Below are 14,015 nucleotides of genomic sequence, written 5' to 3'. Positions count from 1 at the left end.
AATATTGCACCTATCTGTTCAAGGGATAAAAGGAAATAAACATGCAGTTTGTAGAAGCTATGATGACCATCAGATCTTCACTATTGACAGGCTGACTGCAAGAAAGAAAGATTAAAAAATATTAGTTGATCAAAATAATTTGACACTTCCATTACATGGACTCAGTCTAAAAAAAAATACCTTGCCCAAAACATTCCCACTTAAGGCAGGCGTACATTTTATACCCTTGCAAACTTATACCTAAAAATGGAATCACAGTTACTGCAAATATAAAAATGTGGACTAGTGTCAAATCCCTATACTGTTGAAACATCAAACTTAAACTGTAGATTTAAAGCATGCATCTCTACTCGTCTCAGTATAGACATCCAGGTTTTTGGGAAAAGGATGAAAAGTGATTTGGTCTACCACTTTCAGCCTTTCATGGCCACATTTAAAAAGAATATTGTATCAGTTTCTAATGGTGCTGTACTAATTGTTACATCCTTCTCTGTGTAGGCCCCAACTGCAGCAACCAGTTACTTATCCGTATAAAGTGAGACAAAAGCTAAGTTACCCATGCTGTATTACTATTTTCAGACTCAGAAGTGTCTTAAAGTGTCTTAAGTTGACATCTGTATAGTCTAAACCCATTTCTGAAGACTACAGATCTTTCTTTTAGGAAGGCGTTAACTTAGAACAACTTTGTTTTTAGCAGGGAATCTCTTACGTATTTTCATATACAAACTGGGAATCTCTTACGTATTTTCATATACAAACTGATGGTACATTTACCATGCTACCGTAGATGTGCCATTATATTAGCCAATTAAGATATTATTCATCCTTAATATTTTCTGAGAATATTTTGACAGATGTAAATGACCTTAGAAAGGAAACCAGAAGTAACATTCAGAGTTCTGATGATGAAGTCCTGGCCACTGTGAACTCAGGAGATTAAATGAGAATTTTCTATCCGTTACTTGGCTTTTTTCCTGTAGGACTTGAAGTACCTGCTTTGGTTCTGTGACCTTACCAAAGGGACCAGTTTGTGGTGTTTGAGAGAAGGTCACACAACTTCTCTAACATGAAGCCTAAATTGCAAAGGTCTGCTCATACCTCTGCATTCCCTCTTCTCTCTCTACTTTCGCCCCCAAAACATATCTTCCGTTTCAAATTACATTTCTGTTATTTTACCTTCCCCATCACAGTAAAGGAATTATCATTGCATTTCCTTATAAAGAGCAGGCTGGCCTTCCTTAAAAGAGACAGTGAAAACTTTCTATGTCTTTGTTCTGTTCCGGCACCAAGACTCTAAAACAAACTCATATTCTGATTTATGCTCCCAGCTACACTGTGCAACCTTGTAAACAGACTTCAAGTTAACCTCCCCTTGAAGAAAATACATTCTCCATGTTAGGGCCAACTTTACAAAGTCATCTTCCCTCAGCACACAGAAATGCTCTTTATTTTTGAACAAGTTGAAAAATAATAAATAATTATTATTGAAAAAAAAAGAAATGCTCTTTATTTTTCACATTCAGATAACTCAGAAACTTCTGATGCCAAGGATGAGACACACTTCAATTATATATTGCACTTCTCATTAAATAACTTCTCTGCATTAATTCTATATCTTTAGTTAGGTATATTACAACTGTATTTACTCTTAGGTATATTACAATTGTATTTACTCATTTTGGTTTTGTACATGTTACAGATTTAATTCAGACTCTGCATTTAGTTCTAATGACATGCAGTAGTCACATTTTGTTGTTCTACTCCAGTTGGAACACTGGAACACCAACTGCCCATAGGTATATATGCAGTGTGTGAATAAATGTGTGCATGCCTCTTGTGATGCACTGGAGTACTTTACCTGGCACCCAACAACTGCCTGATTAAAATCCACCCCACACAACCTTAATCTAAACGGAGTAACTAAACAACGAATAAATGAATGATATTCATCATCAAATCTGTATGCTGTTATGTCACTGTAGTCTACCATTTGGGTCACACGTAAAAAGGGTGAATGTGTAGACAAGTCGAATATAGTTTCAACCCCACTGTCTGAAAAACAGTGCGGGGTTATATCATAAACCAGTGCATGATCTCATCATTCCTTAAAAGTGCCACACTCAAAAGTCTAGTTGTAGTGTTGAACCCAAGCAACAGAATCGGAACTGTTAATTAATTCACACAGTCACCCACAGAGTTGCCCTTTACAAAAGTAGGTGAAAGACACCCCTTCCCCCTTAGATGGGCTGACAGCATGTCTCCATTAGGTCTTCTGAGGAGTGCTTGGCAAAGGAAACATTACAAGTATGTGAATAAAATGGTGCTGCATCCCTCTCTGACTTTTGAATAAACTAATGCATTCAAGTTGAAGTAGTAATCCAGGAATCAAATGAACTGACAAAAGCTAAGGCAAGTACCTCGCTTGGGGAGTGGAGGGACTTCCCCAGTGCAGTAACTTCAGCACTGTGGGGGGGGGCAAATAAATGCAGTGTACAAAAATATAGGAAGAAGACTTCCAGAGATAGCGGTTAAGCTTTTTGTGGAACTGCACAAGTTCATAGGTTCATAGTAAAGTCATGACCAAAGAGTTCATTGAAATACTCAACTACATCACAAAGTGCTAGTGGTAGACTAAACTCTAACCCATTATGCAGACATTTTCCAAATAAACACCAATCCAGTCATCCACACTAGTTTTAAAGGTTGCTGGGGAAGTTCTCTGCTTGAGAAGCATCAGTCTGTTATAGAAATGGGAGAATTGTTAGGTCAGGTAGTGTTGATGTGGCAGTATACGTTTAGTTCTTTAGAATGGGTGTTTGCTTTATGACCCATTCTGCTAAGATGAAGGAATTCAAAGAGTGCTGAGCTATCCAAAGCACAGAAGGCTAAGCAGAGATTACCTCTCAGGAATCTGTATGAAAATGATCAGAGGGACAGAGCTTTTAGTCTATCAATGTAGCTAAGGGTACTGACACCACAGAATGTTATGGTAAAGAAATGTTGAGGTCTGTCCAGCTGGTTTAGACACTTAGTAAGGTGTATGCCAAAATGGTGCAGTCTGACCTACAATTAAAGCCACTGTGCAATTACTTTTTGTGACAGTGGAGAAGCAATTATGGTACAATACATTCACACACCCACCTACCCACACATACATCTGTGATGAAAGGAGATACTGCCAGCGCAGTTGGCTGGAATTTTGTAAATAATGATATGTCATTTGTGAATATCAAACTGATTTATATAAGATGCTGGTGTTACAAATGTATTAGAACTGTATGTCATGTGTACATCAAACTGATTTGTACAGACATTTGTGTTGAAAAGGTATGTGTTTGAAATGTATCCACAGTGTGGCCTACTGGAGAGACAGAAATGTACATGCAGTATTGTACCTGTTTAAATGTACATGTGACAAAACTAGAAATCAGGAGGTTAATCTCAGCCCAGCAAACTTTAAAATATATCTGAAATTAAATCACTTTATAGGCTAGGCAATAAAGATGCTATCTCACAGGTTTCAATGCAGCCAGAGACACAAAGTCTGTAGTAGGAAGTTTTCTGCATTGTCTTTGGGGTGAACTAATTACTACTCTGGAAGCAAGGTGGTAAGAAATTGTTTTATGTATTCCAGCACCTGCCACAGATCTGAGCAAAAGCCCTTGTGGGTGTATTTTTACAGGTAGGTGCTAAGTCCTGCCAGCTTCCAGCTATAGGAGTTTGCATGGAAACTGAAAGTCAGATGACCAAAAGTGATGTCATTCTGCAAGCTATCCCAGAGGTAGCATTTTAGATATTATTTTGAGGAGTCTCTTACTGAAATAGAGCATTCTGTATTCTGTCTTGGGACTGACAACAACAAGAAGGACCATTCACCACATCATCTGTCTTGGCTCTATTAAGTAAGTAGGGAACAGTAACTCTCTTAGATACAGTCAGGAATACAGTAAAGCTTAGTTTAGACATTGTTTTCTTTATTTGTGTGAGCCTGTCCTTTGATGTTATTTTAAATATTTCCTGTGATTTGAACTCTGACGTCACTGTGAATATATACTTAGTATTTTCTTGTTCTTTTACTTGCATATTTATTTGGGGACACTGTGTGGGCCACTCCTAATAGCCTTGCTCTTGGTCAAAACTTCCATTTGTATTAATATTAATTTCACTCAGTATCCTCGGCTGGGGTGCCTTCTGTGCGGAATCTTCATGTCCTCCCTGTGGTCACGTGAGTTTCCTCCGGGTGCTCCGGTTTCCTCCCACATCCCAAATACATGCTGTAGGTGGATTGGACACTCTAAATTGGCCCTAGGTGTGAGTGTGTGCGTGCGTGTGTGTGCCTTCTGTGGAAGGTTGGGCGCCGGGCTGGCAACTCAACACCATAAAACTCCACTGCCAATCATGAGCGGACAGGTGATTTGCTGTGGCGACCCCTAACCAGGAAAAGCCAAAAGAAGAAGATATTTAGTAACCTTGGAAGACCCTTAAGGTAGCTGGCAGGAGGGTCTGATGGCAGTCATAACTACCTTATAGTCTGGGCAGAAGGGGCATAGCTAGTAAACCTGTGCCAGCCTTTCACAGGTTATGGCTCCCCCATGACCTTAAAGAGAATAAACCAAGTATTAGAAAAATAAATTGTGCACATGAAAAGGTCAGCGATGCATAATGTTGGCAAAGATACCAGTAGGTATAATTTATAAGAACTATATTTAAAATATGTCCATGATTTCAATACCTACTTTCACATTTTTCTTTTTTTTTTCAGATTTCATGCTCTTACAGGTTGGGGGGGTATGCTTGCCAGAAAGTTGAAATGTATACATTGTCTGGCTTAATTTGAATTTGCTCAGTCTACATTTCAAGACAGAGGCTTGAAATGTACACTGAACAAATTCAAATTAAGCCAGTCGTGCCTTCGTTGAAGGTTGTGCGTCAGGGCTGGTAACCCAGTACGTAAAAATCCACTAACAATCATTAGCGGACTGGAGTTTCGCTGTGGCGACCCCTAACCGGGAAAAGCCGAAAGACACAAACATTTCAAGCCAGAGGCTAACATAGTTAGTGCAAATGGATGGGATGCTGCAATTCAGTGTTTCTATATCACTAATGTCAGTTAATACACATCCTTTAGCATATCGTACTACATGAAATACCAAGGTTTCTCCTTCTCCATTTACCTGCTTAATGCAGTTTACCCCCTCCTCACTCATCTGTGCATACTTACAGCTCATGTGTGGGCCCATACTCATTTAGGACACTGTATACGTGTGAAACTAAAATGTGAAACCCATGTTTGTCAGTTTGTCATGAGGAAATAAAAATATATTTTCATGCTAAAAACGTGACTGCAAAGAAGACACTGCCTTATCTTTAATTTTCAAGCATACAAGAATCAAATTCGGAGTAGTAACAGTTTATTAAGCAAATTCAGCTAAGGGTACAAAAAACAAAAATCAGATAGTGAGAAGATAAAACATCTGTCAAATGTCAGATTAAGAAAACCATACATCTAACTGTTACCATCTAATGGCAATCACAGATATAATCTAACAAAATAAGTCAAATGCTACCTCATTTTTTTCTCTTTTCTTGTGAACTGTTTGAGATAGCTATCAGAATCAAAAAGTCCCTGCCTCCATCAGTAGAACATCTGCTCCTTATAGGAAAAAAAATATATATTTCACATAACGAATCAAATCTCCTTTGATTAGGATCTTATTCTTAGTAAAATAAATAAATAAATAACTAAATAAATAAAAAGTACACTGTTGAACCCTCTCCTAAAATCAAGTTAAAAAAAGAAATCATGTTAGTGAGGAAAACCACTTGCTGTAGCCCTCCTGTTACTCCTCTTCCTACTGATTCTGTTTGTTATTGTAGTTGAGTCCCTGTTCCAGCCTGGTTTGACGAGATAAGAGGTTCTTATCATGTTTGGCGATCTCTATCAATGCAAGATCAGGCCCCATGTCGTTATCAGCAGCTCACATCAAGCTGCAAGCAGAACAAAAAGGGAAAACAGGCGGGGCAACTCACTGCAGCTGACGAATTGTCATTTTATGTTATTTTTAAAAATGTTTTCCTATGTACTGTCAGCGCCAAGATCTGTTCCCCTCCCCTATCACTTCCCACTATCAATCTGTAGCCAGAATGATAACTATGCAAAAAAAAAAAAAAAAAAGTGCCATATATTTAATTTAAAGCATGCACATTCACAAATGCACAGAGTGACTTTGTGCTAAAGTTGATCAAGCTGAACAGTTTATCTCAACAAAGATCGTCTCCCTAGTTAATCATTAGTTGCATCTAAGTAAAAGCAGAACAAAGACATAGTGAGAATCAGTTAAAAAAATGTACAGGCAGCTGCATATGGGAGTTGCTATCTTTTTATATTAGATGAGAAATCAACTCTCACCCATCTCTCAGATGCCATTACTAGATACACCAGATGCAAGATGCAAGCATTCTTCTACCACACACTAGCTAGGATATACAAAGAGCATGCATGCAGTTGTAACAGTCTAAAGAAAACTTGAATACTTCACTTCAGACTTCAGAACAAAAGCAGTGCCATGCACCTCTCTACACAGACGCAACCAACCTTCCCCACTACTGTTTGTACAGGCATCTATTTTTGCACTTCTTTAGAAAGGAATCATGTATTTGTCCAGTTAAGGATTCTGCACACTGAAGTGACAAGCAACAACAAAGAGATGAGAAACATACATACACACACCCATAAAGTGTTACAAATACATTTACTGGTGTTCAACTTCAAGGTCGTCCTACATGTTCCAAGGCTGACGTCACTCCTTTTCTTAACAGATGCTTACACAGAAACCATAACAGCGATTTGCACTCCAAGTAATTCATCGTATTATAACTAATGCAAAATTTTGCACATAACATCAGGGGCCCTTCATTTGGGAAGTAGTGTGGAACATTTCATCAGCTAAGCTAACATGATGAAGTCTCGTTATTTGAGAAACTAAAGCATTTGACTTTGTGAATTTGGTGCATTAAAGTTTACTTTTGTCCAATATTTGAGTGCCGTTTGCTGTGGTGGTGTTGGGAAAGTTCTACAAGCTAAGCTAACCAACAGGATGCTCAGATGGTACGGCACCTTATGACTTCTGCTTGTCCAAACAACACGGATACCAGGTCATGTGGAGGTACACATTCTGCTAAAATGTACAGTGCATGCACTTAATCAATCTCCCTAGCTGGCATAGTTCTCTAGTCTATGTGACTCAAGATGTTAAAAAATGAAAGAGACAAAATATAGTACAGTGCACGTGTACCTATGTGAAATACCAACACCTGCACCACTGACATGCTCTGACATCAACTTATACAAAAAAGCAACAGAATACACAGCATACTAAGCAACCAGAAGGTATAGTAACCATAATGCATATACCATCATTACCTGAGTACCATAAGGTTCACTGATGTTTACTAGGCTAATGACCACAAGGGCCTTTTTAAGCCTAGCCATGCATCCCAAATTTCTAACAAATCTCTAACAAGTTCTGATACCCTTGATAAGTGCAAGCAGGGGCTTGGGAGGTGAGACATTTACAAGCTAGGTACAAGGTAAGTGCAGTTTTTATGGGGAAGGCTAGAAAAACAGCAAGTTTTGATTGCATTGGGATTCAGTTGACAACTCAATATGCTCTATGTTTATGCTCAAGTGCAACCTGAAATGATGCAAGAGTAGCAGAGATAGAGTGCCATACTCTGGGATCATGTTTAGAAAAGACTTGGTTGTCACTAACTACTAAGGGAGAAGGAACGGATAAGGCAAGCTGGGAGAATAAGGATAAAGAGTCTTGCTGAAAGCTCTAAAGGGTGTAAGAGAACAGCAAAAAGGTCAGTGACCCAGAAATGAAGCATTAAATAGAAATGAACAGATTAAAAAGCAATAGAGTAAAGTTCTGTGGTTAACTAGTCAATTTAGATGCTGTGATTCAGTGATTTTTCCATGATTTATATGGTTTGAGTTTTGCCATAAAAAGTAGGACACCTTCTAAAATGGAGAATAAAGAAATGTCCCATTGTCCTGTGGCATCCTATTAACCTCTCAGATAAATGTGAATTTGTTTAGGCAACAGCGACATGAACAGAGTGGGTCTTCTCAAAAACATAGAAGAAAAGCAAGTAAGAGTTCAGTTAAAATGTTATGTGGTACATGGACTCAGTCACCCCACAGCATACCTCCCAACTGAATTTTGCCTCATATTTTTAGCTTGTTCTGTGATTACTAACTGACAAACATTATGTTTCAGACTTAATATCCTTAAGAAAAAATGTGTGCTACTGCAAAGCCTGTTATTTTAACAACTTTCTAAGTTTATAAGGGCAGTAATTAAAATCTTTCCCTGATTTTGGACTTTTGTCCAAAATTAATGCATTGTTGAGGTACAGAAAATTTGGATTTGATCTTACTTTACATTAAGCTGGATGTTCTCAGAAGTCAACATTTGTGAATTAAAGCCTGCCGCAGACTAAAGATTAATTAGATCAGTGTGTTACAATCTTTACACAGCTTAACCCCTTCTGTCTGAGCATTATGTTCATTTAAATGTCTGGGGGCTCGTCTTGATTCTTATCTGTTCACTTGATTTAAGAAGGACATCAGCTGGTACTGTGGCTGACCTAACTGCAGGTGCATGCCAAGGCACACAATGTGAACGGTCCAGGTAATAAGTGCAGTGGGATGCCACACTAACATGGTGTCACACTGCTAGTCACAAGCTACTGTTTTAGAACTAGGAAAATGCCAGATAGAGTTTTGAATAAAATTAGCATGTACCACTTCTGCTCCGTGGATAACCCCTAATAAACATCCAACAAGGACAATCACCCTAGCAACACCTATGGTTACCAGTTACATCATCGACCACATGAGTAAAACAGCTTGAGGGTTTTCAGTGTGGGAGAATAATGGATCCTTAAAAGTAGCAGTACACTGGAAAAGTACACAAAGTGATAAAGGAAAGAAAATAGCAGTTTCACCATCAACCATGGGAGTATTTTGGCTTGGGAGTTTAAAAAGTGTGAGAGATTTATGGATCCTGAAAAGTAAGAGTCCACTAGAAAAGGTACATAAATGTTATCAAGGAAAAAAGGAAAAATAAAACAAAAGTTATTCAAAATAAATGGTGCTTACCATCTTTCCACTGGCATAAACTCCTTAAATATCAGGAATCTCCCTACTTTCAATGCCTATAGAATCATCACTGTATTTTTCCCTACACAGATTTATCTAAATATCATCCAAGAATGCTTGATGTACTTCAGTTTGTATTAGTAAAACAAGAAGATGAGAGAAATGTGATGGAGGAGGCTTTAGTTCACCCACTTCCATTATGGACATGCACGCATACACACACACACACACACACACACACACACACACACACACACACACACACACACACACACACACACGAGTGGTGCATTTCATACTCTGGTTTGACAGCGCACTCACCTATTTACTATCATTATCATCAACAAGTCCATCACTTAGAACCATCACAAGTTGAATAAACATAAAACATTAAAACCACTCTTCCGAAAATTCATCTTCTTTACTCCTAATACTGATATCAGCTTGTACAATGTTTCTGGTTCTAAATTTAGACCTTTTTATCTTACAGCATCCCATGGAGAAGGGCAGACCTTAAAAGGATTTGCTGCAGTTTAAACTATGCACATACGACTATGTGATTAATCATCCCTTATCAGCTATGACATCAGCCTTAAACACTTATCAGAAAACTATCTTTTTTAAGAACAGCCAATGCTACAGGCTTTGGTGCTACCTTTTGGTATTGAAAAAAAAAAACTAATTTAAAAATCCATTTACTCTATTTTCAAGATCAGATCAGACTGTAGCTTATCACTAAGGATGCCTCTCTAAAACAGACAGGAGTCAGTTGAAACTTTCAGTGGCAAAAGCAGAGCTACACAATACACATGGCTGGCTTATCTTTTCCTGTACTGCCAAACCAATCACTGGCTGGGACAGTTTCCAGGTCCAACTGTGTGAACAATGACTCTCCAGAAATGACAACCTTGCAAGCAAACAGAAACAACTTTTCAGACATCGGGGCTTCAGACCTTATAAAAAAAACTCTTAATAGCCATCACCATTTAAACAGCTATAATCAGTTTTCTTGTCTCCGCATGTAAGTGACATAATAAACGTTTACAACAAATATTAAATATGGAGGAGGTTTATCATTTCATCCAGTGCATGGAAGCTTCATGGAAATAATTTTTGTTTTCAGTAAGAAAGTGGATATGAATATGTCTGTTAAAAACACAAGTATCAACCCAAAAGGCACTCAAAAGAATATGCATGCTTCACAGTGTACAGCTGGAGCATAACTAAAACTACCAAGTGGCACAGGCTCAAAAAATATTAAGTTCATTTTAACCCTGCTATTATAAGGGATTATTAACCACCTACACAGAAAACAATAGCATTAAATTAACTGGGCTTATTTACATTAAGAACTGACTGAGATGGAAATAGTTGGAGAGGGGCTCGGTTTTATTTATTTATTTATGTCCCCTTTTCTGTTATTTGAGCACATGCAGAGATTTGGCTGTATAAATGGTGCCCTACCAAAAATAGATGAGCAAGCTCCAGATGTACAGTTTTATCCGTGTCTCATTTGAGAACAACATATGAAGCATTTAAGTTTTCCAAAAACGGATCGCTGGCTCTTCACAGAAACGGCAGCAAATATTATTTCTAAGACACACCGCCCTGAACAAAACAAGAAACATGTGCATTGCATGATCGGTCACCAGAAGAAAATAAAGGAATACGGTATCACAGAGCTGATAAAATCCCATCTGGTACAAACATTACATGCTTGATCCCCCCCCCCCCCCCCCCACACACACACACACATACATTTATCCCCATTCACACAATGAGTTTAATAATAAGGCTGCGTCCAAGCAGATAAAGATCACAATTTCGCCCTGTCCCGACTATCTGATCTTATCAGTCCTCTGACAGTAAAATGGAATATTTTAAGTTCAATCGCAGTTCTGATCACACAGCCTGCCCCCTTTATCTCCTCCTCCACATCTCTCTGGAAGCACAACAGAGAGCAAGCTGAAAAAGAAAAGATTCTAATAACCTTTATTAAAACACTCCAGTAATAAAAGGGAGAGAGAAAGAGAAAAAAAATGCAACTCCCTAATTTGTACTTTAATCTTGAGCCTGCTTTGTGTCTGCAACATTTTATCCTTTCTGGTATTAAATGACCTGGGAAAATAAGCTACAAAAATTAAGTTTGTTAAGAACTGCACACTTACAAAACACTCAGGTGTATATATACATTTTTAATTACTTCTGCTTTTGACTGTTAGCATGAAGTCCGTTCGATATAAAGAAGCGCATACGAGAAAAGCCACTCTTGTAGCTTACTAGACTGAATCCACAAACGAACCTGCAGTCGGCTCAGAGTCACAATACACACACAGTTTGTATAAGTTGTACGGGCGCTGGCTCACAACTGACAGCTGAAATAACACTCACGTCACTGAACCATCTTAACAACACATGTTCTACTGGACCCCGGTGTACCTGGATAGGACAACACCTAACGTGACACTACAAATCAAAAAGCTGCAGACGTACATCACAGCACGTGTTGGTACCACAACCCAAACGGATCAGCAGGTGGGCAAGTATCAGGTGTCGGGAGCCGAGCGCATGCAGCAGCATTAATAGGTAACACAGCTGCCACCCACAACACAAGCAGGTGTGTGCACCGTAGACAGCACTAAGAAGGGGAAACTCACAAGACCTGACTAGGACAAGCTCGCCACACATACTGCACTATACCAGACAGCCCAGCAGGTAACACTCACGTTTGATCTGTCGGGGGTTACGTTGTTTCCTCCTGGACATTTCTCTTTGATCATCTGCGCCCCTTCTTAGTCTCAGCAGTTCTTAGATTCCCAGGTACGGTCCAACCAGCAGGTTGAAAACGATCTCATGCCCTTCCGTCACCTCCGAGGGAGAACTACTCCGTACAGATCCTGGTGAAGGGTTTACCTCTGTCCGGACAACAGTTCCTAGTAGGTCCCGTTGCAAAACATACGTATTATGTACACAAACACTTACGGGGATGCTGCTCTTGGCAGTCGCTTAACTTTGATCTAGCTTCCCGGCAGTCCGTAGCAAGGCTGATCTGTTCGTGCTCCCGCGCTCCTTGATCCTGCCTCGCTGTACCTCTTCGCCCCGATCCCTTCACGTAGCCCGGCTCTTCGACCCCGGACTCTTGTCAATGGAGCCTGAAGTGTATTACACACTCTGCCTGCCAGTTAGTCGAGCGGGGAGGAGCGTACGAGTAGCGTCAACGCGCTCGCGGCACAACAATAGAGCGGTCTCGCAGCGATACAACTTAAAAGTGTTCTAAAGGGAAACTAGAGTTGCAGTGAGTTCTAACACATCTACAAACTTTGCTCTGTACTGCAGTGCTAGTTATTATAGAATTGTTTAAATTGTTGGCATAATGTACGCTTAGAAAATTATAGCTGACGATAATTATTAATAAAATATGAATAGCCAGAAATATTAACATTTTCAAATAATATACGACCGTTTTCTGACCCCCTCCCATGAGAAATATGCATACTCCAAATGCAATTTTAAAATAGGTATATGCATAGATATCTACGTCTACATCTGTCTATCTATATATATTTCCTTTTGCAACTGTAGTATTGCACTAAGTTTTGCAAAACTCTATTTAGTTCTGAGTTGCAGAAATTCAGTGTCAAATAGTTTAGGTGGTGATGGTCCATAAACAATATGTTGAAAATATAAGCTCAAAAATTTAAGGTTTTGTCAATGTTATTGGCATTTGTTGAAATTCTACTACTGCTACTACTGATAATATAATAATCTTTCATTGGTTTTCTAGAGGAGTCACAATGCTTATAGTTTCTGTGGTAAAATATTTTATTTCTGAGCTCACTTTTTTTTTAACATATTTTTTATGTGTGTTAAAACATGGAAGTTTTCATTGCAGGTTACTGTCATTGGTGAGAAAAAAAATGGCAGTTATGAAAATAATAATGGACTGTGACTAGCAATGTGATTGTCCAGTTTTCATGATCTATTTTATAGATAAATATTTCAATAACTATCCAACCACAGATTGGAAGAACTACTCATGCCAAAACACAAATGCCCAGAGATTCCTTGATTTTGTCAGTGCAAATGCCTTGGACCAACTGGTCGACATCCCCACAAGAGTGATAATATCTTGGACTTGGTATTAGCCAACATGAGTAACCGCTGCAGCATCCCTACAGTGTCATCCTCCCTGGTAAGATCCAACCAATCACAAAGGGGTCATTTTCAAAGTCACCATCTCCTCTGACCCCCAGCTAGGGTCAAACAAAAAACTTCTCCAAAGCTGATTTCAACCTAGCGAGGGAAAGTATAAACAGCTTCACTGCCCCCCTCCCCCTCTATAGGAACTATTACATATGTCCAAACCTACACCAAAGTACTATACAAGCATTTATATAGCTGCATAGAATCAGAAATACAAGACAAGATAAAATCCTCCTCCTCAAGGAAGAGTAAGCCTTCCTGGTGGACATTGCAATAAATAAACTATAATAAAAGGAAAAAAATTACTGACCAAGAAGGAGCAGGTGTCTAATTGGACACAATTTCTCCTTAGCCTGAACAAGTAAATAAGAGCACTAGTGAAATCCTCCAAAGTAAACTTCAAGTCCAAACTGGCCACATCTACTAAAGGCCATCATAAAGCCTTCTTCACATGTCTGCAGTCTCAAAGGAAGCACTCAGATCTGCTCAGAACTGGTGGTCAAGGACACCACATACACAAATGCAGTAGATATAGCCAACCTGCTGGCAGACAGGTTCACTGAAAGCTTCACCCCTCTGTCCCCCATCAGTAAATCAGGACATGCCCAGCACCTGCCCCCCCCTCCCCTTATCTCTAGCGAGCAAG

The 14,015-nt window shown here is 39.1% G+C and overlaps 1 protein-coding gene across 1 annotated transcript in view; it reads right to left on the bottom strand.

The window, feature by feature from the left end:
* ZFPM1 (zinc finger protein, FOG family member 1) overlaps nt 1–12,340 on the bottom strand; it is a 1,358,773-nt gene extending 1,346,433 nt beyond the window's left edge. The window contains exon 1 of the mRNA XM_044081656.1: nt 11,893–12,340. Within this exon, the coding sequence (XP_043937591.1) occupies nt 11,893–11,932 (40 nt within the window). The 5' untranslated portion in view covers nt 11,933–12,340. The remainder of the gene's footprint in view (nt 1–11,892) is intronic.
* Between the last annotated feature and the right edge of the window lie 1,675 nt (nt 12,341–14,015).

This window comes from Protopterus annectens, chromosome 8.part1 (assembly GCF_019279795.1).
Source record: "Protopterus annectens isolate FY-2018-M chromosome 8.part1, PAN1.0, whole genome shotgun sequence".
Lineage (NCBI taxonomy): Eukaryota > Metazoa > Chordata > Ceratodontiformes > Protopteridae > Protopterus > Protopterus annectens.
This window is presented reverse-complemented; position numbering and strand designations above follow the sequence as displayed.